This window comes from Symphalangus syndactylus, chromosome 10, assembly GCF_028878055.3.
Source record: "Symphalangus syndactylus isolate Jambi chromosome 10, NHGRI_mSymSyn1-v2.1_pri, whole genome shotgun sequence".
NCBI lineage: Eukaryota > Metazoa > Chordata > Mammalia > Primates > Hylobatidae > Symphalangus > Symphalangus syndactylus.
This window is the reverse complement of record NC_072432.2, coordinates 115,122,642-115,146,492: the sequence shown is the minus strand read 5'-3', so window position 1 is coordinate 115,146,492 and position 23,851 is coordinate 115,122,642. Positions and strand designations below refer to the sequence as shown.

At 59.4% G+C, this 23,851-nt stretch overlaps 2 protein-coding genes across 4 annotated transcripts; both read left to right on the top strand.

The window, feature by feature from the left end:
- The first annotated feature begins 6,500 nt into the window (after window positions 1–6,500).
- On the top strand, window positions 6,501–6,605 carry HRURF (HR upstream open reading frame). Its single transcript, XM_055295606.1, has one exon. It carries the CDS (start codon window positions 6,501–6,503, stop codon window positions 6,603–6,605), a length of 105 nt encoding a protein of 34 aa, XP_055151581.1.
- Window positions 6,606–6,676: 71 nt separating this feature from the next.
- HR (HR lysine demethylase and nuclear receptor corepressor) lies at window positions 6,677–22,804 on the top strand. 3 transcript variants are annotated; one of them, XM_055295603.2, is made up of 19 exons: window positions 6,677–6,781; window positions 7,999–8,650; window positions 9,380–10,181; window positions 11,487–11,637; window positions 11,715–11,908; window positions 13,411–13,575; window positions 14,344–14,433; window positions 14,615–14,730; window positions 15,532–15,613; window positions 16,008–16,171; window positions 16,278–16,520; window positions 16,729–16,894; window positions 17,063–17,132; window positions 17,347–17,477; window positions 17,942–18,061; window positions 18,160–18,275; window positions 20,189–20,353; window positions 20,796–20,924; window positions 21,462–22,804. In XM_055295603.2, exons 2-19 carry the CDS (start codon window positions 8,039–8,041, stop codon window positions 21,522–21,524), a joined length of 3,579 nt encoding a protein of 1,192 aa, XP_055151578.2. In that variant the 5' UTR covers window positions 6,677–6,781; window positions 7,999–8,038; the 3' UTR covers window positions 21,525–22,804. The 3 variants fall into 3 exon arrangements, with proteins under 3 accessions (XP_055151578.2, XP_055151577.2, XP_055151579.2); XM_055295602.2 differs by having other exon boundaries at window positions 13,408–13,575; XM_055295604.2 differs by lacking the exon at window positions 20,189–20,353.
- Window positions 22,805–23,851: the final 1,047 nt, after the last annotated feature.

The following is a 23,851-nucleotide window of genomic DNA, read 5'->3' as shown; positions in this document are numbered from 1 at the left end:
TCCTCCCTGCTTTTGATTAAGCAAAGAGGTGGGTGAGAGTGTGGGATGAGAAGAGGGGAAACGGGGTGGTAACCTGGAGTGGCCCCAGAGAGTGTGGATTAACTCTTGGTGTGGGGATTATCTGGGTTTTATTTGGGGGAGGCTCTTAATCTGCTGCGGTGATTTAGCTTATCACATATAGGGGCTCACTGGCGTCCAACATGGCCTGCCTTTGCATTGTGGGGTTGTCTTATCGCTTCATTAATTCATTCAAAAATGAATCTTTATTGAGCCTCGAGCAGGTACCAGACATGTTGCCAGACACTGCAGGGATGCAGGCAGTAGTAACGGCTGGCGCCCAGAGTGTGGCTGCCCACGCAGCCGCTGGCATATATTAATTTAATTCTCATAACCATCTTTGGGGGGCGGGTACACACTAGTCTTATAGTCTCCATTTTCCAAACAGGAAAACAGGCACAGAGAGGGCAAGTGATTTGCCCAAGGTCACATAGCTAGTACGTAGCAGAAGGGCTTGGAATCAGGCAGTCTGGCTCCAGAGTCTGTGCACTTAATCACTAAGCAGTACCAGAGTGAAGGAGCTGATTCCTGCCTGGGAGGCAAGGACATGGAGACTAACATGTATGGAATATTTGTTGTGTGCCTGACCTTGTACTGGGCATTTTACAGAGATGATTTCCTTGAATCCTCCCAACAAGCCTGTCAAGTAAGGACTATATCCACTTTCTAAAACAGGTTCTCACTGAATCACCCATGGTAGAATACAGTGGAACCATCAGAGTACACTGCAGCCTCGAACTCCCGGACTCAAGGGATCCTCCCACCTCAGCCTCCTGAGTAGCTTGGACTACAGGCACTCTCCATCACACCTAGCTAATTACCGTATTTTTTTGGTAAAGACGGGGTCTCATTATGTTGCCCAGGCTGTTCTTGAACTCTGGGGCTCAAGTGATCCACCTGCCTTGAACTCTGAAAGTGCTGGGATTACAGGCATGAGCAACCACACCCATAGGGCTATACCCATTTTACAGATGAAAAACCGAGGCTTGGGGAGCCACAACAACTTGTGTACCATTGTGCTGCTTGTGAGTCGGGGACCCTGACTCCTGAAGTACCTCTGCCTGGGAGTTGCGTTGATAGAGGCGGGCTGGCAGGATCCATGTACCCAAACCAAGGGAACAAAACCAGAGGGGTGCCGGGCGCAGTGGCTCACCCCTGTAATCCCAGCACTTTGGGAGGCTGAGGCGGATGGATCACCTGAGGTCAGGAGTTCGAGACGAGCTGGCCAACATGGTGAAGCCCCATCTCTACTAAAAATAACAAAAATTAGCTGGGCATGGTGGCGCGTGCCTGTAATCCAAGCTACTTGGGAGGCTAAGGCACAAGAATCACTTGAGCCCGGGAGGCAGAGGTTGCAGTGAGCCGAGATTGCACCACTGCACTCTAGCCTGGGTGACATAGCAAGACTCCGTCTCCAGAAAAAAATAAAAATAACAAACCCAGAAGGGCATGTGATGAATGGCAAAACAAAACGGAGTGAAAGAAAACAAGAGTTGGGGAGAGGCCTGAAGTCGTGGGGTGGTGAGGGAGATTTCACTGGGGTGGGGGCTTCACTTGCCCTCCCTCCTAGGATGGGTGCTTGGAGGGGGCCACAGGGCCACCCAGGCCCCTTGGCGGAGCTCGCAATGCCTTGTCCTCGCCATCTCATCAGACTGTCTCATGGCTCCGTGTGGCCCTATGCGTGCTGGCCTCTGACGTGCTCTTCCTCCACCATCCAACTCTGTCCCATTTCTACTTGCCCTTTGAACCCCACTCAGAAATCGCCTCCCCAGGAAGCCCTCCACAAGCACTCCCTCACCTCAGAGTAGTTTGCTGTCTGGACCACACCACCTCTGTTCTTGCACAGACTTCTGTTTTTGCCTTGAGCACATTGCCTTTTCTCCCCCACTGTGTTGTGACTTCATAAAGAACAGACGTATTTTACACACTGTTGTAGCTCAGCCTGGAACAAATGGTCTAACCGAAGTGAAATACTTTTGTAAGTTCGCGATTGGGTGGTGAAGTCCTGATCTCATTCTCTGATCTCCTCCATGAAGTTCCCCTGACTTCCCCAGGGTGGGACTAGAAGCATCTTGTAATCATTCATGAACAAGCCCAACACCCCCAACGCCCAGCACAGGGCCAATACCTAAGAAGCCTGGAGGAGTTTTGCTGGTGAAAGAACAAATGCGAGAAATGACCATAAGTTCTGGGTGGGGGAGGCTGGCGGGGTGGGATGGCCTCGTGATTTCTGCCTTTGTGCCCTGCATCGCCTGGGGCCCACCGCCAAGCCTTGAACATGCCAAGGCCCCTGGAACACGGGTTTGGTGAATGGCTGACTGCAGTTGTATGAATTCCAACACATGCTGGGGGCAGGAGGGGAAGGAGCCAGGAGAAGTCCAAATTCTGGGGCATTTCTGGGTGAGCACACATGTGACCCGGAGGCTCAGGGCACTGGTTGTCAACTGGGCTTCCCTGAGAGCCAGCTCTGCCTCTCTGAGAACGCCTGAGTCCTCACCTTTGCCCAGCAGTTGCACACGTTGCCTCCGGTTGCACACTGGAGGGGGTTACTGTCTCAACCTCCACCCCCTCTGGCCTGGCCTCTTTTGGAAGAGTAGGCTGCATGCCAGCCTGCCTAAGCACCCCCAGTCCTCTTCTCCCCACCAGACAGTGGGCCACCAGCAAGATCAGGGCTGGTGGGGACACAAAGCTGCCACAGCCAGCCCCCTTAGAGCTGCACACCTCCGCTGGGTCCTGGCCCCTGCCCCACTCAGTTTGTGCCCTGGTCTCACTCCTCACCTCCCCTGCAGCTTGTCTGCTTTTGAGGGGTTCCTGCATATCCACCCTGGTTTCTGGGTGCAGATCGCCCTCTGTTCTTGCCCCTCTCTTCTCTCTCCTCTCCACCCACCGCCATCCCTTGGCCCTTCCAGGTGGCTCCTCTCCCTCCCTGACCCTTCAGCCTCCGTCACTGTCCCTCTCGGCCTGGGGCCCTCCGTGTCCTGGTCCCCTTCCCTGTCTCCAGCCTCCATGTGCGCCGCGCGCGCTGGCTGTATTTTTAGCTGCCACTGATTAGCCTCTAGTTCTGAAGCAGCCCTGGCCCAAGCTGGGTTGGGGCGTCCTGGTTGGCGCTGCCCTCCACCTTGAGGGGGTTAAGGAGGTGGCACTCAGGCTCTGGCCCTGTCCTCTACCCAGCATCAGGGACCAGAGGTCTCAAGAGCTGGGTAGGGGGCAGACGCCTGGGCAGGAGGAGGATTCTCTGCTGCTGGAGAAGTCCTGGGGGCCACAGTTGGTGTTTCCGGGTAGGCACAAAGGTCCCAAGCCCAGGGCAGAGTGAAGCTGGCTTCCTCTCCCCGGGTGGGTAGCTTGTGGGGGTAACCTGGAGGGGAGGGGAGGTGGGGGGAGGAGGAAGCGCACTGGGAGGTGCAGACTGAGAGGAGGAATTAGGTCAGGGATGTAGGTGGGTGGGCGAGAGGGGATGGCGGCATCTGCTTTGGAGCTTCCTCCGGGTTCCAAACGCATCTCCACACTTCCCTTCCCCTCCTCTCCACACCCTGCCCCCACCCCCACGGGTCCTGGGAGAATTAGCCTGGTATTCCCCCTCCCCCATCCCCCCAGGCGTTGCCACAGGGTGGGGGGTGGGGTGGGGGGAGGCCAGCCTCAGCTGTCTGAAGGATGGAGGGGCTGGGGAAGCAGGGCTAGGTGCCCAGACGGCCGCGTGTGTGGGAGGGGATGTCCTCAGATGCCCTCCACCCGGCAGTCCCCGCTCTGACGTGGGTGCCCCCCCTCTCCCCGCCCGGATTAGTGGCAGCTTGGCCTGACTCTCCGGGGCTCCTTCCCCCGCCCCCGCCTGCTGCCCTCCCCTGGGCCGGGGGCTGCTCCGCCCGGGGGGCACTGTGCTTGCCCAGGTAAGGGGCTCTGGGGATGGCATGAGGGCCGCCGGCTCGTGAGTGCTGCTGTGCCCATCAGCACGAGCGTGTGTCAGCGAGTGAGTGTGTGTCAGTGCGCCAGGGGTCGGTGCGGGGCTGGGGCTTGGCCCCCGAATGGCTGGGGGTGCTGGTCAGCTTGCCTTTGTCCACAAGTCTGGCATTGTGTCCACGCGCCGTGTGGCTTTTCTTCCGTGTTTGTGTCTTTTGTGTGTCTCCTCAGCTCTGCTCCGTCTTCAGGCACAGAACAGCCGGCTACAAGGACTCTGTGGGCCTGTGGCATGGGCTGCAAAGCGGGATGGGGAGCTGGGTGAGGGTGGGGAAGAGGTCCTTCCTCCCACCCCGCAAGTCCCCACGAGCACCTGGGCTTTTCAGGAGCCTGTCCCCAAGAGCCCTGCTGCTCTAGTCCAGGGACTGCGGCCTGACAAAGCAGACATGGCAACTGGGGTTGGGGGGGTATCTGCCCCACTCCCCTGGGATAGTCCCCATCCCCTTTGGGGATGTCAGCTATAGGTCCTCAGGGTTCTGGACACCGCAGGCTCCCATCTTGGCCTCTTCCAGGCCCCAAGCTGCAGGAATCTTCCCCTGGCACTCCCACAAGCTTCGGCTGCTGAGGAGGGAGCCCAGAGGACACAGATGGGGGACCACAGACACACCCCAGCCCTCACCTTCACCCCTGGAGCCAGCCTGGGAGTGGGAGGACGGGCCTCAGGGCCTGGGGCCTCCAGTCCATGTTAGACCCTCTACAAGCATCTCCCCTGGCACACTCAGGTCCCAGCCACCCTCAGGGGAGCTGGGGAGGAAGGGAGTGTTATTAACTCAGTCATGTAAACAACCCCTACCAGCCTGCCTTGCCACAGAACTGGCCTCTGTGGGGAGGCCAGGGGCAGGGTGAATGGATGCCAACACGGCCCAAGTCCGGCCCAGTGCTTGCTCCTTTAGACCCTCGCTCCCCAGGACCCCCACTCTTCTCAACTGGTAGAAGGCTCTAGGCCTTGCTCATCCCTTAGGAGGAAGGCTCCTGGCTCTTCAGGGCTCCCCTCTGCAGGGATGGTGGTGTGACTTGGGACCAAGCTAGAGGCATCCAGAACCCATCGCTTCCAAGGGATGGGAAAGAGGGAGTGCAGCTTCTGTCCCAGGCAGGCCGAGGATGGCTTCCGCAGGGAGGCAGGGGAGCCGAGGGTGGGAGGTGGGTGCCTGAGGGGAAGGGAAGCGCCCGTTGGGCGTGTGGGTTTCTGTGTGAGTCTGAATCTGTCTGTGTGTGTTTGAATCTGTCTGTTTGTGTCTGCACTGGAACCACCCCCGCAGTGGAGCCGGGATGCTTCCTCGGGTGGAGGGTGCCCTGCTTTTCCATTTCCTCTCCTCCTCTCTGCACTCTCCCGGGAGCCACTCCCATGGGCGCCTCTCCAGCCCCTGGCCTGGAAGCACCAGGAACCCTGGGGATGGGGCAGACCCTCACAGCCCAGGGTCTGGAGCCGGTGTCGGTGTCGGAGCTCATCTGGGCCCATGACCTCTCCAGACATTTGGCAAAATCAAGGCCCTTAGACCGGGGACAGACCCGAGTCCAGGCCCTCCCAGAGGTCCTAGGCCGCAACCCTTTGTGCCCCTGGGCTCTGGAAGAGGTTTGGGAAGGTTTTGGGGTGGAAGATGGCAAAGAGCAGCTTAGCCAGGTGAGGATGAGGCAGGGCAGACACAGGCCAGCGGGGCGTGCCATGTGCCACAGCTGGAGAGGACCAGGAGCCAGTGGCCCGGCAGGCACAGCCCGGCTGGCGTGGGCCAGGGCGCCCATCACTGACCCGTGAGAACTCGACTGCCCCTGCCAGCTCTGGCACTGCCCCCTCCCAGCCGCCCCGCCCTAGCACCCTGGGGGGCACCCCACCCAACCGTGGCCTGGTCTGGCCCCTCCCGCCCTTTGCTCCAGTTCCCGGGCTTGGCACCTATAGTGGGGGTGCCGCCCGCCTGCCAGGCTCCGGGGCCGGGCCCACGGGAGGGTGGGGCGGCTGGGAAGCTGGCACGCTGCCCCGGGGGAGCCTCTCTCGGCAGGCGCCCGGGTGCCGCGGGGGGGAGGGGGAACAAAGGGCTCATTCTCCCCGTGCGCAGCCGGTGGCATCGCCGGGGCGTTGGCGGAAGCCCCCGGGGCCCGGGAGGGGGCAGGCCCAGGCGCGGCCGCCGAATCACGGGCTCCTGTTTCCCGCAGGGTGCTGGAGGAGGAAACCGGCGGAGCAGCTTCCCCACTCTCAGTTGCGCGTCTGGCGATGGCGATCAGAGGTCCTGCTGCGCTCTCCGCCGCGCTCTACCTCCATTAGCCGCGCTGCGCGGTGCTGCGCCCTCGCGGGTGCCTCTCTCCTGGGTCGCAGGATCGGCCCCCCCCATCCAGGCACGACCCCCTCCCCCGGCCCCTCGGCCTTTCCCCCAACTCGGACATCTCCGACCCGGGGCGCGTGTTCCCCCCGGCCCGGCGCCTTCTCTCCCTCCGGGGGCACCCGCTCCCTAGCCCCGGCCCGGCCCTCCCCGCGGCGCAGCACGGAGTCTCGGCGTCCCATGGCGCAACCCACGGCCTCGGCCCAGAAGCTGGTGCGGCCGATCCGCGCCGTGTGCCGCATCCTGCAGATCCCGGAGTCCGACCCCTCCAACCTGCGGCCCTAGAGCGCCCCCGCCGCCCCGGGGGAAGGAGAGCGCGAGCGCGCTGAGCAGACAGAGCGGGAGAACGCGTCCTCGCCCGCCGGCCAGGAGGCCCCGGAGCTGGCCCATGGGGAGCAGGCGCCCGGTGCCGGCCACAACGACCGCCACCGCCCGCGCCGCGACCGGCCGGTGAAGCCCAGGTAAGCGCCAGGAGTGCGCCGTCTGGGGACACTCGTGGCGGGGGATTTCTGAGCCGAGCCTGCGGTGCCCGTACGGATTGAGTTCCCCGTGCCCCTCTGGGCTGGGCCACCCATTCTGACACCTGAAAGTTAGGATGCCCGACGCGGCCAGAACACGGCGGAGCGGTGGCTCCAGAAAATCTGGGGGCCCTCTACCACTGCGCCGTCACGTCCCACCTGGGGCTTCGTCGCTCTGGCCGAGGGGACCGCGCCAAGAGAGCGCTGCCGCTCTAGTGCCACCTGTCATCCTGGTCCCTTGCACGCACGTTCAATTTTCCCTCCCTTGCCTCTCTCTGGGGCCCAGCCCGCTTTCCCCGCCTCCTTCCCTCTCCCCTCCCCGCCAGGCTGAAGTTTCCAGCGGCGGTGGCGGCTGCCCTGGCACTGCTGGCTGGGCTAGGGCAGCTTGACCCATCCAGCTGAGGCTTCTTAATCCCCCTCCCCTGTGCCGGAGCGCTCTTCCCGCTGGGGGCCAGGGCGGGGTTCCTAGCCCCCTGCAGCTGTCCTGGGACTCTGCTTGAGAAGCGGAGAAACCGCAGGGCTCTGGGAAGAGGCTGACTCAGGGCCGCCCAGGTGTAGAGAGAGACACAGCCAGCGGCCCTGGCTGGCAGCCTTCCCCAGTGACTCTAGCCTGCCAGGCCTGCACTTCCCACGGCTACAAGCCTGGCTGGGGCTGTAGGCTAGGGTTGGGCTAGCAGCACCCCCAAAACCACGGATTGTAGGATGGGAAGAATCCTCTGAACCGACCCAAGCCTCAAGGGCACACTGAGGCCCAGAGGAGTGACGTGATTTGCCCAAGGCCATACAGCATAGGACAGAGTCAGGCTCAGGATCCAGCCTTTTTCTTCGTTCAGTGCCTTCCACTTTCTGTCCTCCCTCATGTGTCGTGAGCAGATTCCTAGCTCGGTGAGGCCAGGACATGCCCTACTAGCAATGGCAGCCTCCGCTGAGGGGCACTGGCTCAGTTGGAATTTGGGGCAGGGGTGACATCCCCACACTGGAGGAGCAAGATGCGTCTGGCTGCATGTGGAGAGGCAGCATGGTGCCCAGTTGTGGGCTGGCACTTGCCTTACTGGTTTGAGCTGCCTCAGTGCTGCCAGGGCGGTGCCCACTCTGTGCCAGGCTGTAAGGTGCTTGGGGCATGTGCCCCAGAAGCTCATGCTTTGATGGTTATGCTCCAGGGACCCCCCTCTGGGAGAGCCCCATGAAGGCAGGAGAGTGATGGAGAGTACGCCCAGCTTCCTGAAGGGCACCCCGACCTGGGAGAAGACGGCCCCAGAGAACGGCATCGTGAGACAGGAGCCCGGCAGCCCGCCTCGAGATGGACTGCACCGTGGGCCGCTGTGCCTGGGAGAGCCTGCTCCCTTTTGGAGGGGCGTCCTGAGCACCCCAGACTCCTGGCTTCCCTCTGGCTTCCCCCAGGGCCCCAAGGACACGCTCCCACTTGTGGAGGGTGAGGGCCCCCAGAATGGGGAGAGGAAGGTCAACTGGCTGGGCAGCAAAGAGGGACTGCGCTGGAAGGAGGCCATGCTTACCCATCCGCTGGCATTCTGCGGGCCAGCGTGCCCACCTCGCTGTGGCCCCCTGATGCCTGAGCATAGTGGTGGCCATCTCAAGAGTGACCCTGTGGCCTTCCGGCCATGGCACTGCCCTTTCCTTCTGGAGACCAAGATCCTGGAGCGAGCTCCCTTCTGGGTGCCCACCTGCTTGCCACCCTACCTAGTGTCTGGCCTGCCCCCAGAGCGTCCATGTGACTGGCCCCTAACCCCGCACCCCTGGGTATACTCCGGGGGCCAGCCCAAAGTGCCCTCTGCCTTCGGCTTAGGCAGCAAGGTGAGTGCAGGGGCAGAGAGGGTACCTGTGGCTCTGGCCTTGCAAAGTAGCTCGGTGGTCCCCAAGCTGCTCTTCCACTGTGATGAAAAGAGAAGGCAGCACCGAGGTAGAGGAATCTATCAGCTTGGAGCTGTCCCAGACCCCACAGTCAACCCCAAGCAAGCCCTCCCCTGAGCAGCTCCATCTCTCTAGGCCTCCCCTGCCCTCAGGTCATTGCAGCCACTGACTCACCCATTGTCTGCCTAGGATAAGGCCCTGGGAACTGTGGCCTTGGAATGTGTGGCTTGTCCTGGGAGGAGATGGGCAGGCAGACAAGGGCCCTCTATCTGAGAGTGGGATGTGCAGGAGACCCCATGGCCCATGTCTAGGGCACTTCCTCCATAGACGACTCCCACTTCCAGGGATGAGATGTTAAAACACTTAAAACTCAGTATGGCACAGGACACCAAATGGCCCAAACAGACCCCAGATGCCCTTTGGCTGTGCCAGGCATTCACCCTTTAGTTCTTAGACTTCCTTGTGGGGAAGTCTGAGAAATCCTGGGGGAGGAGGTGGGGGTTGCCAGGACAGTGTCAGAGGCACTCCGGAGACCTAGGGCAGTGCTGTTTATTAATCAGAATGTGAGGGCTTCAGTATTCTCCCCTTCCTTCTTGCTTGTCAGTTCTGCCCATCCATTTAGGCACAGGGAGCCCGAGTCAGCCGAAGCGTAACACTTTCTCCCCTCTTTAGGGCTTTTACTACAAGGATCCGAGCATTCCCAGGTTGGCAAAGGAGCCCTTGGCAGCTGCGGAACCTGGGTTGTTGGGCTTAAACCCTGGTGGGCACCTGCAGAGAGCCGGGGAGGCCGAACACCCTTCACTGCACCAGAGGGATGGAGAGATGGGAGCTGGCCGGCAGCAGAATCCTTGCCCGCTCTTCCTGGGACAGCCAGACACTGTGCCCCGGACCCCCTGGCCCGCTTGTCCCCCAGGCCTCGTTCATACTCTTGGCAATGTCTGGGCTGGGCCAGGCGATGGGAACCTTGGGTACCAGCTGGGGCCACCAGCAACATCAAGGTGCCCCTCTCCCGAGCCACCTGTCACCCAGTGGGGCTGCTGTTCATCCTACCCACCCACTAAAGATGGGGGTCTTGGCCCTTGTGGGAAGTGCCAGGAGGGCCTGGAGGGGGGTGCCAGTGGAGCCAGCGAAGCCAGCGAACCCAGCGAGGAAGTGAACAAGGCCTCTGGCCTCAGGGCCTGCCCCCCCAGCCACCACACCAAGCTGAAGAAGACATGGCTCACACGGCACTCGGAGCAGTTTGAATGTCCACGCGGCTGCCCTGATGTCGAGGAGAGGCCGGTTGCTCGGCTCCGGGCCCTCAAAAGGGCAGGCAGCCCCGAGGTCCAGGGAGCAGTGGGCAGTCCAGCCCCCAAGCGGCCACCGGACCCTTTCCCAGGCACTGCAGAACAGGGGGCTGGGGGTTGGCAGGAGGTGCAGGACACATTGATAGGGAACAAGGAGGCGGACTCAGGACAGCATGATGAGCAGAAAGGTAAGGGGGCCAGGAGGGGCTGCAGGCCCTGCGTGGGAGGGGGCAGCCGGGGCTGGGGCTTCGCATGGGGTGGGGTCTGTAGGCTTTATGAGTGGACCACAACCATTGGTCAGGCTCCCACCTGGATCGCGAGGGCTCTCTGGGAGTTCCTCAGCATCTCCAGGCCAGAGCCTTCCAGCAAGTATCTTCTATCTCTGTCTCCTCCCAAACCCTGGTGTGTTGGTGGCAGTATAATGACATGGTTCACAGCATGGCTCTGGAGCCAGAGCGCCTCATCCCTGACTTTGCTGATTGGTAGCTGTGTGACCTCGGATGAGTTGCTTCACCACTCTGGGCCTCAGTTACTTCATCTATAAAATGGGGAAGAAGATGGCACCTACCTCAGGAAGACTGCTGCAAAAGTTAAATGCTAGAATAATTCACAGCAAGGGCTTGGAAGAATTCCTGGCACCCAGTGAACACTCAGTAAATGTTCACTGTGATGACTGTGTGTGCCACAAATCCCTGTTTGGGGATTGCTTGTCCTGAAGGATCCCTTGCCCTGCCCCAGGAACGGCTGCTTTCTTGGCCAGATGGAGCTGGAGACTCAGTTTGGACCCTGCCAGTGTTAGGGCTCTGGGCGCACCCTGGAGTCATTTGCTACACTGTGCCCTCCACGGAGGACCCTGGCGCTGCCGGCCCCAGCCTCAGTTCTTTGGGATCACTTCAGTTTTTCAGCTTCCTGGACGGCTGGGTATGGATCAGGACTCTCCGTGGCCTTGCCCAAATGCTCCTGCACCTGGCATGGGCCTGTCTGTGCCCTCCCAGGCCTCTGCCCTGGCTGGGAATTTGTTGGCCCCTTCGCCTTCTTGGGTTACTGCACCTGTGGCCTGTGTCGAAACTCTCCGGCCTTCTCACCTTCCAGCGCCCTCCGTCCACGTTGGGATTGTCTCCTCATGTCACGCAGCCAGTGGTATCATATCACTAAGCCCTCAGTGGAGCTATCCAAAGTCTACACTGGCTGGATCCTGCACTTGTGTCAGGACGATCGCCCCAGCTGCCCAAAGCCTTGGGCTCAACACACCAGACAACCTCTTCCCTCAGCTGCCGATCCATATCAGGGCATCCTCAGACTCCCTGCTCAGCCTGGCGTGCAAGCCTTCCAGCTGCCTGGTCCACTCTTGCTGGTTCTGAATTAGGCTTCAGAGACCTGGGGCGAGGAACTGGGCTGGCTCTGAGTGTGGATGGGGTGGGCGCTAAGGTGGGGAATGGGGTTCTCAACAGCCCAGGAAACCCAGATTCCTGACCTCTGCATTGTCCTCTCAGGACCCCAAGATGGCCAGGCCAGTCTCCAGGACCCAGGACTTCAGGACATACCATGCCTGGCTCTCCCTGCAAAACTGGCTCAATGCCAAAGTTGTGCCCAGGCAGCTGGAGAGGGAGGAGGGCACACCTGCCACTCTCAGCAAGTGCAGAGGTGAGCCATTGCCCCTGGATGCCTCCAGTGCCCTCCCGCCAGGGCTCCCTCCTCACCTCCCCCTGCCCTCTCTCCAGATCACCTCTGAGAGGGGAGCCGCAGCGGGAGGAAGACACAGCCGCCAACTCCAGCTCTGAGGAAGGCCCAGGGTCCGGCCCTGACAGCCGGCTCAGCACAGGCCTTGCCAAGCACCTGCTCAGTGGTTTGGGGGACCGACTGTGCCGCCTGCTGCGGAGGGAGCGGGAGGCCCTGGCTTGGGCCCAGCGGGAAGGTGAACAGGATCTCCTAGGTCTGCATGGGGTCTCTGTGTGGGGAGCCCCAGGTGTCCCTCCCCTGACCCCACCCACACTGCTGGCTCCTAGACCTAAGGCAACCTCAGAAGAGCTCCTGGCCTGGGTGGGGACATCAGGAAGGTGTCAAACTGGGTACAGCCCAGTTCTCTGGGAGTTTTTGGGCTTGTTGGGAAAACAAGAATGAGTGCCAAGTATCTGCAAGGCACTGGGAGGTGGGGGAGCTCCTGAGGGCTTGGGGGTGACGCAAAGCTTCCGGGCCTGGAGGGCTGACAGGACCTGGGCTAAGGTCCCCTCTGGCTGCAGGCGCTCCCTTCGGTCGCCCTTCCGCAGCAGAGAGAGTTCCTCCTAAGCACACAGCCCTGGGCTGCCGGTCAGTCTTTGGGTGGAGACCCCCGGGGCTCCCTCTTGCCCCAGACAGGCCAGGCCCCTTGGTGCGTCTTCAGCCGGCTCCCTGTCAGCTCCTGCCACTCCCAGCCTGGGTTCCCGGCATACACACCACCCATCCTTCCCTTCCCGGCTCCCTGGAGCTTGTCATCCCCTCGGGCCTTGGCACTGGCTGTCCCTGTGTCTGGAATGCCCTGCTCCTCCCTTTCTACCTGGTGAATGAAAACTTACTCATCCTCTGGGGCCCACTTGGGAAGCTCCCCCGCATTCCCATCCTCACCCTTCCCTGGCATTTTCCATCTCCAGCACCCGCCTCGTAGTGCCACAGTCATCGCCTTATTTATGGGTCCATCTCCCTACCTGGAATGTGTGCACTGAGAGGCAGGGCCAAGTCCTAACCACCTCTGAGGCCCCTGCACCCAAAGGCAAGGCGTTCGTTGAATTGTACTCAGCGACACCTTTTCCACCTACCAACAATGGCTTAGTCTGATGCTTGGTTCTTAGAAAACCCCACTCCTGGCTGGGCGCGGTGGCTCACGCCTGTAATCCCAGCACTTTGGGAGGTGGAGGTGGGAGGATCACTTGAGCCCAGGAGATGGAGGCTGCAGTGAGCTGTAATCACACCACTGTACTCCAGCCTAGATGACAGAGTGAGACCCTATTTCAAAACAACGACAACAGAGTCTCCTGGAGGAAACGGCACCTGAGCATGGTTACCATTTCTGGTAGCACGTAGGGCTTGGAGGGAAGGAGGTGGAGGAAAGAATGTGCTAGAAGTGGTGTGGATTAGTAATTCAGGGCCAGTGGGGAAGTCCCTGGGGCAGGGCTGGGTGTGGGGCAGGAATGGTGGAGCTGAGGCCTCCACTGTCCCTGGAAGGCTTTGCTGGAGAGGATGGTTTCTACAGGGAGGCTCTTGACAGGGCTGTGGAGTAAGCAGGGGGTAGCTGTCGAGGGGCCTGTCTCCCTTCCCTGGGGGGCCCCTCCATGGAAGCTGCTCCCTGCTTCTTCTGCCCCTGCCTGGATCCTTCCCATGTAAAGCCTTCCATTGGGGCCTGTTGCCTTCACCCTCTGACCCTGTTCTCTCTGTGGTCAGCAGGCCAAGGGCCAGCCGTGACAGAGGACAGCCCAGGCATTCCACGCTGCTGCAGCCGTTGCCACCATGGACTCTTCAACACCCACTGGCGATGTCCCCGCTGCAGCCACCGGCTGTGTGTGGCCTGTGGTCGTGTGGCAGGCACTGGGCGGGCCAGGGAGAAAGCAGGTAGGAGAGGGGCTGGGGGTGGGAGGGCGGGATGGAGTCCTCAGGGGGACTGCTGCAAGCCTGTGGTCATTCGTTGGCTGCCTCTCCCCAAAAAGCCCCCTACCCACTGCACAGCCCCAGCCTCAGCCACTGTGGCTCAATGCCCTTAGAGCAGACTTCCCCTCTCTGCAGATCAGAGGACCATGCCTACGTCCTTGACCACCCTTAAACAAAGGCGAGTGTGCCCACTCGGTGTCTCCCACTCTGTTCAGCTGCACCTTTTAAAACCTGCTGTAACACTGTGAAGTGGGTATTACTGCTTTTGTTTTCCAGATAAGAAAAACTCAGAGGATAAGTGACTTGTCCAAGGTCACACAGTTAGTAACGTGTTGCAGCCAGGACTTAGACTCAGGTCTTCTGATATCGTTCTGTTCTTTTTATGGTTCTCAGCTTTCTTTCCCTTGGCTCAAGTTGGCCACGGGAGAGCTTGAAATTTCCCTGTGTTCCAGTAGGCATGACCAAAAAGAGCTCCAGGGTCAGATAACGTTTTAGAACATTGTCTTCCACATGGTTAGCCTAAGGGCCTGCAAAGCATCTAAGCACATTAAAGGCTGTGCATTCTACAAGCAAAGAGCGCCGTGTCTCTATGTGACCCAGGTTTCCCAGAAAGCAGGAGTTTTGTGGACTATTGAGTCCCCTGATTTAGCTATCATGTCCTGACCTTATCTGACCTTAACCTGTGATTACCTTGATTTCTGGACCTGCAGCTTTTCCCTTCCTGCCCCACAGGCTTTCAGGAGCAGTCCACGGAGGAGTGCACGCAGGACGCTGGGCACGCTGCCTATTCCCTGACACTGACCCAGTTTGTCTCCAGCCAGGGTGAGCCATCTTGGAGGGGTGGGGCGTGCAGAGGTTGGGTCCTGAGGGAGACCAGCTTCCCATCTGATTGTCCCTCCCCCCAGTGCCATGCCCTTCTGCTTGGCAAGGCCAAGCTGCCCGGGACTGCCTGTTGGTCTACACTCACCATCAACCTCCCTCTCCTGCCCACCCCCACCCCCAGCTTTGGCAGAGCTGAGCACTGCAATGCACCAGGTCTGGGTCAAGTTTGATATCCGGGGGCACTGCCCCTGCCAAGCTGATGCCCGGGTGTGGGCCCCCGGGGATGCAGGCCAGCAGGTAAGACCCAGGGCATGTCACTGGGTGGGTATCGTGCCTGCAAATGACTGACCTTTGCAGGGGTTCGGCCCCCCCTTTTTTTTTGGTGGGGATGAAGAGAGAGAAGCCTGTCGGATCAGGCTAATTCCCACCTGGGGGATCAGGAGCCATGTACGACCTCGAGCGCTGGTCCCTCCCACCCCCATGCCCTGGAGGTCCTCACCCCCTGCCTTCCTGGAGCATATCCGCCCTACTCTGTGCATATTCTTGTTTAGCACTTGCCACAGCACGCTAGAGGTGTTCGTTGGTATGGCCAGGTCCCCAGGCCATGGGTTCCTGCAGGGGGAGCGTTGGCCTGCCTTCTCAGTATCCCAGCACCTAACACCTAGCAGGCGCTCAATGTGCATTTTGCAAAGTTTTTATGAGGCCCATGTTCTTATCATAAAAGTCATCCATTCAAAATAAATAGTTCATTGAATGCATTTTGGGTGCCAGACACTGTGTTATATACCCATTGTGGAAAATTTGGAAAATACAGACAAGTATAAGGAAGAAAATGACGATGACCTTAATGCTACCATTAGTTTTGACATATTTCTTTCCAGCCATTTGTCTGTTTTAGTAGACCACAGACCCTACCATAGGTAGAAGTCCATGAGCAACTTTTTTCCACCTAATGTTATATCCTATAGCATTTTGCTCCTATAAACATGATTTTAGGACTGACAAGAGTCCATTGTTCAGTCTCGTGGGTTGTGTTGAATTGTGTCTGCCATTTTAAAATCTCTGGTTGGATTGGGGGGTGGTGGATGGGTTTAACAGAAGGAATCGACACAGAAAACGCCCCCAACTCCACAACCTTCCTGCAATGGCGACACCCACAGGACCAAGAGCATCAAAGAGGGTGAGCGGCTCCTCTTGCCCCTCGGCCTGTGCAGGAGGGAGGCTGGGCCAGAGTTTGAGGCAGGAGGGCACAGCTGTGGAAGTCTCCAGGGACTTTAGCAACCCCCCCCTCCCCGCCCGCCCCCAATAATCTCCACCACTCCCCTCAGGACACGCCTCCGAACACCTTCTTTGGCCGGACCCCCCTCTGAACCCCTCTTTTTAGAGGCTCTGGAGCTGCCTGCAGGAAAGGCAGTAGAGTGGGGAGACCCAGAGCAGAGCTGAGGTGGGGGATGCTAGCTGGGGAGAGAGTGGGCTCAGCCAGGAAGAGAGGGAAGAGCAGCGTGGGCAAGAGGGCCTCGAGGAGAAGAGGAGGGAGCAAACGTGAACTCCCCCACCATCTTCCTCCCCGGCAGAGACCCCCGATTCCGCGGAGACCCCAGCAGAGGACCGTGCTGACCGAGGGTCCCTGCCTTGTCCTTCTCTCTGCGAACTGCTGGCTTCTACCGCGGTCAAACTCTGCTTGGGCCATGAGCGAATACACATGGCCTTCGCCCCCGTCACTCCGGCCCTGCCCAGTGTGAGTGAGGGCACGGAGGGAGGGCTAGGAGCCAGGGGACCAGAGGCTGGGCCTGCCCTCCCTGCAGGGCCCAGTAGGTCCTGAGCCCCTGTGCCCCTCCCTGCAGGACGACCGCATCACCAACATCCTGGACAGCATTATCGCACAGGTGGTGGAACGGAAGATCCAGGAGAAAGCCCTGGGGCCGGGGCTTCGAGCTGGCCCGGGTTTGCGCAAGGGCCTGGGCTTGCCCCTCTCTCCAGTGCGGCCCCGGCTGCCTCCCCCAGGGGCTTTGCTGTGGCTGCAGGAGCCCCGGCCTCGGCCTCGGCGTGGCTTCCACCTCTTCCAGGAGCACTGGAGGCAGGGCCAGGTGAGGCATCCCTCCCCTCCCCTCCCAGCCCTGGCCACCCCACCTGCCCCTCGGGGCCTTGGTCCCTAGGCCCAGACAGACCCAGTGGCTCAGAGGGAGCAGGAGGGCTGTCCCCGAGCTGTTCTACTGCCCTTACAACATGCCCTTGCCTGGCCACGGCGGGCACCCTGGCCATTCTCCTCATGGCCTCCTTCCTTTCCCACCACAGCCTGTGTTGGTGTCAGGGATCCAAAGGACATTGCAGGGCAACCTGTGGGGGACAGAAGCTCTTGGGGCACTTGGAGGCCAGGTGCAGGCGCTGAACCCCCTCGGACCTCCCCAGCCCACCAGCCTGGGCAGCACAACATTCTGGGAGGGCTTCTCCTGGCCTAAGCGTAAGTGTCCCCGACACAAGGGAGAGGGAGCTGGGAGCCCAAGCCCTAGGGATCGGGTGTCAGAGGAGTCCCAGGGTGACCCTGAGGGGCTGAAAGCTGGTGTTGCTGCCACCGGGGCAGGGGCTTCGGGGCCGAGGAGGCCAATGGCCGTTTTGTCTCCTCCTCTAGTTCGCCCAAAGTCAGATGAGGGCTCTGTCCTCCTGCTACACCGAGCTTTGGGGGATGAGGACACCAGCAGGTATGTATGTCACCAAAGGCCAGCCCTACCTCCCCAGCCACCACAGGCCCCGCCTGGTTCAGCCCTCCCCTCCTCCTCTGTGCCCTACTCCCACCCCGTGGTCCCTGGTACTCTCATGTTTGCCCTCTGGGAATCACCCCGGCAGTGGGGGAGCTTTGATGGGGTCTCTGGTGCCCAGGTTGGGCCTGCTGGGCATGACCCCCTCCCCTGACAGGGTGGAGAACCTAGCCGCCAGCCTGCCACTCCCGGAGTACTGCGCCCTTCATGGAAAACTCAACCTGGCTTCCTACCTCCCACCGGGCCTTGCCCTGAGTCCACTGGAGCCCCAGCTCTGGGCAGCCTATGGTGAGTGTCCCTCCACTCCTGCCCAGTCTCTACTCCCATGCCTGTCATTTCGGGGCACACGAGCGTCTGTGCCAAGGCGCTGGGGCCTGAAGCGCTTCTCTGATTCCATTTCTTTCTTTCTTTCTTTCTTTTTTTTTGTTGAGACGGAGTTTCGCTCTTGTTGCCCAGGCTGGAGTGCAATGGCAAGATCTCGGCTCACCACAACCTCCGCCTCCCAGGTTCAAGCAATTCTCCTGCCTCAGCCTCCCGAGTAGCTGGGATTATAGGCATGCACCACCACGCCCAGCTAATTTTTTGTATTTTTAGTAGAGATGGGGTTTCTCCATGTTGAGGCTGGTCTCAAACTCCTGACCTCAGGTGATCTGCCCGCCTCGGCCTCCGAAAGTGCTGGGATTACAGGCATGAGCCACCGCGCCTGGCTCTCTGATTCCATTTCTAACAGTTCTTTCTCTATTGCCATGCAGGTGTGAGCCCACACCGGGGACACCTGGGGACCAAGAACCTCTGTGTGGAGGTGGCCGACCTGGTCAGCATCCTGGTGCACGCCGACGCACCACTGCCTGCCTGGCACCGGGCACAGAAAGGTAGGTCCCCGGCCAGAGTTAGGAGCGGGGACAAGCTACAGAGGTGAGTGTCTGTCGCCACCAGCCCTGGGCCTGCCTGAGCGCTCTTTCCTCCTCAGACTTCCTTTCAGGCCTGGACGGAGAGGGGCTCTGGTCTCCAGGCAGCCAGGTCAGCACTGTGTGGCACGTGTTCCGGGCACAGGACGCCCAGCGCATCCGCCGCTTTCTCCAGATGGTGAGGAGGCAGCCGGGAGCCCTCCCCTTCCCCCCGCCCAGCCCTAGAAGCTCGTCCAGTCCCACCCCAGTGTGCGGTCCAGGTCCCGTGTGCTCGCTCCCTGCCCCACGCCCTCAGGTGAGCTGCACAGACCCAACTCGCACAGACAGGTGCAGAGAAGGCAGAGGGGACCCGGAGTTCTGCCATGGGGCTCAGGGAAGGGGCAGGGGCTGCGGCAGGAGAGCCTGGACCCGATGATGAAATGAGAGCACCAGCTGCCCGAGGCTGGACGTGGCGCTAGGGCCTTAGGCGCAATTATCTGTTACCCGTCTCAGCCCCCCACCCTATGAGGCAGGCACTGCTCCTTTCCCATTGGCAGATGAGAACACCGAGGCTCAGTGGCAGGGCTGGGATCTGAGCTTCTGTCTGTCATGGCCCCAGGTCACTACTCTATGCTTTTCCTGGAAGCAGGCAGCCTCCTCTCCCTTCTGAGACTCTGTCCGGCTGCCCCCCTTTTGGTATTTGCATCTTGTTAGGGGAGACTGCCTGGAAGAGATGCTCCCGGAGGGACTAGCAAGGAAGGGGGCTGAGGGAAGTGGAGGGAGAGACGGGTCAGGTGAGGAGCCAGGGAAGGGGAAGGTGATGGGGTGGGCTGGAGGCAAGAAGCTTGAGGCGCAGGGGAGAAGAGAGTCCAGGGGTAAGCCGAGGGCAGCCCCGTGGTTCCCAAGTCCAGCTGAGCCCTCATTATCCTGGGGAAAAGACTTCCACCTAGTGTCACCCCTCGCCAAGGCACACACATGGAGACGTGCAGAGGCCAGCATGGTGTGCATCCCTCCTGCCCAGAGGCACACACATGTGTAGATGCACACACAGATGCTGGGACACGCAGAGGGGAGCAGACAAGCACACCTCCACACACAGATGGCCTCTTCCGGGCTGGGTGTGGCTGGCCGTGGGCAGTCAACACGGCCCAACCCAGTGACTCACGGGGCAGGGCTGAGGGGCACAGTCTCCCTGGGTGGCCTGGGAAAAACTGCTCAGCTCCAGGATGGACCTAAATTTCCGAGGGCAAAGGAATCTTGGCACCCATCTGGGACTCCCCTAGGGACCAATCTGCTTCACCAGCCTTCTCTTCCCCCATGGCCCCATCTTGCAGCCCTAAGGCCAGAGGCAATGGCTGAGGTCCTTGCCAAAGGGGGTGGATTGGGCTGGTGGTGGGTTGGAGCACAATGCTGGCGTCCCCTTTGCACATGTTCCCTGGGCTCCTCTGGCCTCCACGAGTCCCTGCCTGCCCAGAGAGCTCCCTGCTCTGGTTGGGCTTGTGAGGTCCCCGTAGCTGTGGCTGCTGCAGAGGCCTCAGCCTGGCCCGAAAGCCTGTTCACCCGCTGGCACTCAGAGCCTCACAGTGGTCCTTCCCTTTTCTGTGTCCGGAATCTTAGGGAGACCCTGATGAACACTTTGAGTTGTCTCCTCAGGGACATACAGCTCTCTCCTCATCCACCACTTAGCACACAATTCTGGCCATTCCAAAGACTTCAGATGAAGAAGTCCTAGTAGACAGTTTATGAACTGGGATTATGCAGGACGTCTCCCTCAGATTTGCAGAAAGGGGTACCATTGAGAGAGGGAGCAGAGGGGCCGAGGTCACAGAGGGTATTAAAGGCCTCCAGCTCCAGAAAAGCAGGGATTCAGCCTGCCCAACTGTAGGGCCTTGAATCCCTTCCTTCTAAGCTCCTTCCAGCCAAATGTGTGTTCTGCCAACCTGAGCTGCCCCAGCCCCAAACAAACTCAGCCATGCCCTCCCTGCCTGCCCTTCAAGACTTGACCCTTCGGCTCTTTTCTCCACCCCTGGCCTCTGGAAAGTCCATGCCCCATCCTCCTGCAGCCCTGCCCTTCCCTCCCCATCTTGCTCATTCCCCCTTCTCTTCTTTGAGGTGTGCCCGGCCGGGGCAGGCGCCCTGGAGCCTGGCGCCCCAGGCAGCTGCTACCTGGATGCAGGGCTGCGGCGGCGCCTGCGGGAGGAGTGGGGCGTGAGCTGCTGGACCCTGCTCCAGGCCCCCGGAGAGGCCGTGCTGGTGCCTGCAGGGGCTCCCCACCAGGTGCTTCCCGGCGGGCAGGGGATCTGCGGGGAGATCAGGATGGCAGGAGCGACCTGATCAAGGCCGCAGGCATCCAACATCCCCTCAATACCCAAGAGCCAGGCAGGGTAGGGAGCCGCACGCTGCTGTGGGGAAGAGAAAACGGGGGAGCCAATAGGCCTTGAAGTCACTGAGCCCAACTGGGACTGGTGCCAGAGTCCACTCCTGGTCTCCTGGGCATGCTGATGTCAGGGGGCTCGCGGGGAGACTTTGGGGTCTCTCTGGCAGTTCTGAGGCCTGGTTTTGGCCACAGCCTATGAGGTGTCCAGTGGTGCATCCAGGAATCTGCTGAGAGCCAGGGGTTGCGGGTGGGTGTCATTAGAGGACGCGAACCTCAGGGACCAGGGGGACAGGGAGAGGATGTGTGATCTTGAGCCTCACTGTCCGTGTCCCCCCGACACAGATGCAGGGCCTGGTGAGCACAGTCAGCGTCACTCAGCACTTCCTCTCCCCTGAGACCTCTGCCCTCTCCGCTCAGCTCTGCCACCAGGGACCCAGCCTTCCCCCTGACTGCCGCCTGCTTTATGCCCAGGTGAGTGGGATGTGGGCCAGCAGGCTGGGTGTGCTGCCCAAGCCTCCCACCTCCCTGTGCCACAGCTGCGGTGGACATAGCAGATCCCACCCTGTGCCAAGCAGGCAGCCACCCTGTGCAGGGGCAGAGTATTCCTTTTGTTTATTTTGTTTCATTTTGTTTTTTGAGATGGAGTCTTGCTCTGTCATCCAGGCTGGAGTGCTGTGGCACTATCTCAGCTCCCTGCAACCTCCGCCTCCTGGGTTCAAGTGATTCTCCTGCCTCAGCCTCCCAAGTAGCTGGGACTATAGGCACCCACCACCACGCCTGGCTAATTTTTTTTTGGATTTTTAGTAGAGGTGGAGTTTCACCATGTTGGCCAGACTGGTCTCGAACTCCTGACCTCAAATGATCCACCCACCTTGGCCTCCCAAAGTGCTGGGATTACAGGTGTGAGCCACAGCACCTGGCCAGAGTATTCCTTTTAAGTGGGGTGGGGGACAGCGGGGGGGCCCAGGAATGTAGCTGAAAATGCTTTGTCCTCTCTCTTTTTCCTAGATGGACTGGGCTGTGTTCCAAGCAGTGAAGGTGGCCGTGGGAACATTACAGGAGGCCAAATAGAGGGATGCTAGATGTCTGGGGTCAGGGTGGGGACAGGTAGACCAGGTGCTCAGCCCAGGCACAACTTTAGCAGGGGATGACACTAGGGGACTTGGGGATTTCTGGTCAACCTCACAAGCACCACTCTGGGCACAAGCAGGGCACTCTGTTCCCCTCCCCCTTAAGCCAACAACCACAGTGCCACCAAGCTCACACCTGTCCTTCTCAGGCTGGCACCTCCCCCACCCTGTGCCCCTCTCCATGGTACCAGGCCCGCACTGGGGGCAATTGACTTCCTCCAATCCCCACTCCTCCCCGACCCAGGGGACAAACAGCCCTTCCTTGGGGAAACTTGGGAATCATTCTGGCTTAAACAACACCTCCTCGTGCTGCTCACTCCCGGTGAGCCCACTCTACTGCCCCAGCTGCGTTTCTACCACCGCATCCCCACTGGGCTCACTGCAGGCATGCTGAACAAGGGGCCCCCGACCTTCTGCCCTCCTGCCAAAAGATCTGGGGAGTGTGAGGAGAGGGTGGCATCAGGAGCTGCTCAGGCTTGGCAGAGGGAGCGGCATGGGCGATGTCACTCAGCCCCTTCCCGGTCCGCCCGCTTCCCTCCTTCATGATTTCCATTAAAGTCTGTTGTTTTGTGACTGCTGCCAGTGTGGTTGGCCCTGCCCCTGCAGGCCACATGGTCCAGGGAGGGAAGGGGACATGGAAATCTGCCTTAGAGTAGAGGCAAATGGAGTAGGGCAGCTCGGAGCTGGGGCCCGAGGGACAGGACACCACTGCCTGCTCTTCTTCGGGGGCCTCGGTCCTTGCCTCCCACTGAGAAGCCTTTGGGTGGGGTGGGGGGCTGTCCCCCGAAGATGCTCCTGAGTGCAACCGCAGGCAAGGCAGAGTCCTGGGACACAGCCATGAGGTGACCTCCCTGTGCAGAGACTCCCGAGCCCTACTCCACCCAGCAAGCTCCAGGCTGTCCCATCTGTCCTGTCTACCTTGACCTGGAGATCCAGGAGTATGGCCCAGAAGAGCCCTTGCCCCGCCTGTCTGCCCTTGGTGGCCGTGGCCGACGCCAGGCCCGGCCACCCTGGGACTGAGCCTGACTGCTTCAGGCAGCTGACCCCTCCTTGTCCCCGCTCCACGCCCGCAGCCTCCTGGTGGCGCTCTGCCCTCTCCCGCTTCCTTTGTGTATCTCAGCCCCACAAAGAAAAACACTCCCACTCTTGTCATACCTAATTGTTCCTGCTGTGGTTTGGGGAATTTTTTTTATTAAATAAAGTTTTTTATTATAAGTGTAATATACTTTCAGAACATTTAGAAAACAAGAAAGTCACCTTCGAGCCCATCATTACACACCTCCAACTACTATGAGTATTTTGGCGTATTCCCTCCCAGTGCTTTCCCCAAGGATTTGCTGTGCACATGGCTGGATTGCTGTGTTTTGTCCTTGGTTTCTTTCTTTCAACACCATATCATAATCGTTTTCTGTGTTGCTACCTGATCTTCATTTTAAATGACTGCTTCTATTCCATTAAGTGGCTTTGCCATGATTTACAAAACCATGCTTTATTTAAAAAAAAAAATGTAGGGCTTCCTTCATTGTTTGGAGAACTCAGTTATTTTCATTTTTTTATGGGATAAAGAGGAGAAAAGAAAAGAAAAAACTGAGAACTCTACAGTTTACTTTGCTATTGTTTTCATTTAATTTATCTCATCTGGCCAGGAGACATGGTTCACGCCTGTAATCCTAGCACTTTGGGAGGCAGAGGCGGGTGGATCACTTGAGGTCAGGAGTTCAAGACCAGCCTGGCCAACATGGTGAAACCCTGTCTCTACTAAAATACCAAAAAAAAAAAAAAAAAAATTAGCCAGGCATGGTGGCAGGCGCCTGTAATCCCAGCTACATGGGAGGCTGAGGCAGAAGAATCGCTTGAACCTGGGAGGTGGAGATTGCAGTGAGCTGAGATCATGCCACTGCAGTCCAGCCTGGGAGACAGAGCAAGACTCTGCCTCCAAAATAATAATAATAATAATTTATCTCATTTAATCCCTTTCATTAAAACGATCTCAGTTAATCCGTTATCACGATTTTGAGACTGATAGGATTTATTTCCATTTTACAGAAGAAGAAACAGGCAAGCTACAATTAAGTAAATTACCCAAGGTCGCATAGCAATTTTAGTGGCAGAACTGGGATTTGAACCAAGTTTTCTGAGTCAAGCCACCTTGTGTACATTATAGTCTTAACTCTTAGTGGAATTTAAAGACAGGCTTGCCCTCCTCTCTGTCCTTCTTCTTCCAATGTACGTGCTTTACAGCTGATCATGTTCCAAGTGGCCCTGAAT

Excerpts from the sequence above, each read along its gene's own strand:
- HRURF (XM_055295606.1), top strand. The coding sequence starts at position 6,501 with ATGGCGCAACCCACGGCCTCGGCCCAGAAGCTGGTGCGGCCGATCCGC.
- HR (XM_055295602.2), top strand. The coding sequence starts at position 8,039 with ATGGAGAGTACGCCCAGCTTCCTGAAGGGCACCCCGACCTGGGAGAAG. Across the intron at positions 14,731-15,531 it reads CCGGGGATGCAGGCCAGCAG|AAGGAATCGACACAGAAAAC; the intron begins GTAAGACCCAGG and ends TGGGTTTAACAG. Across the intron at positions 15,614-16,007 it reads GACCAAGAGCATCAAAGAGG|AGACCCCCGATTCCGCGGAG; the intron begins GTGAGCGGCTCC and ends CCTCCCCGGCAG.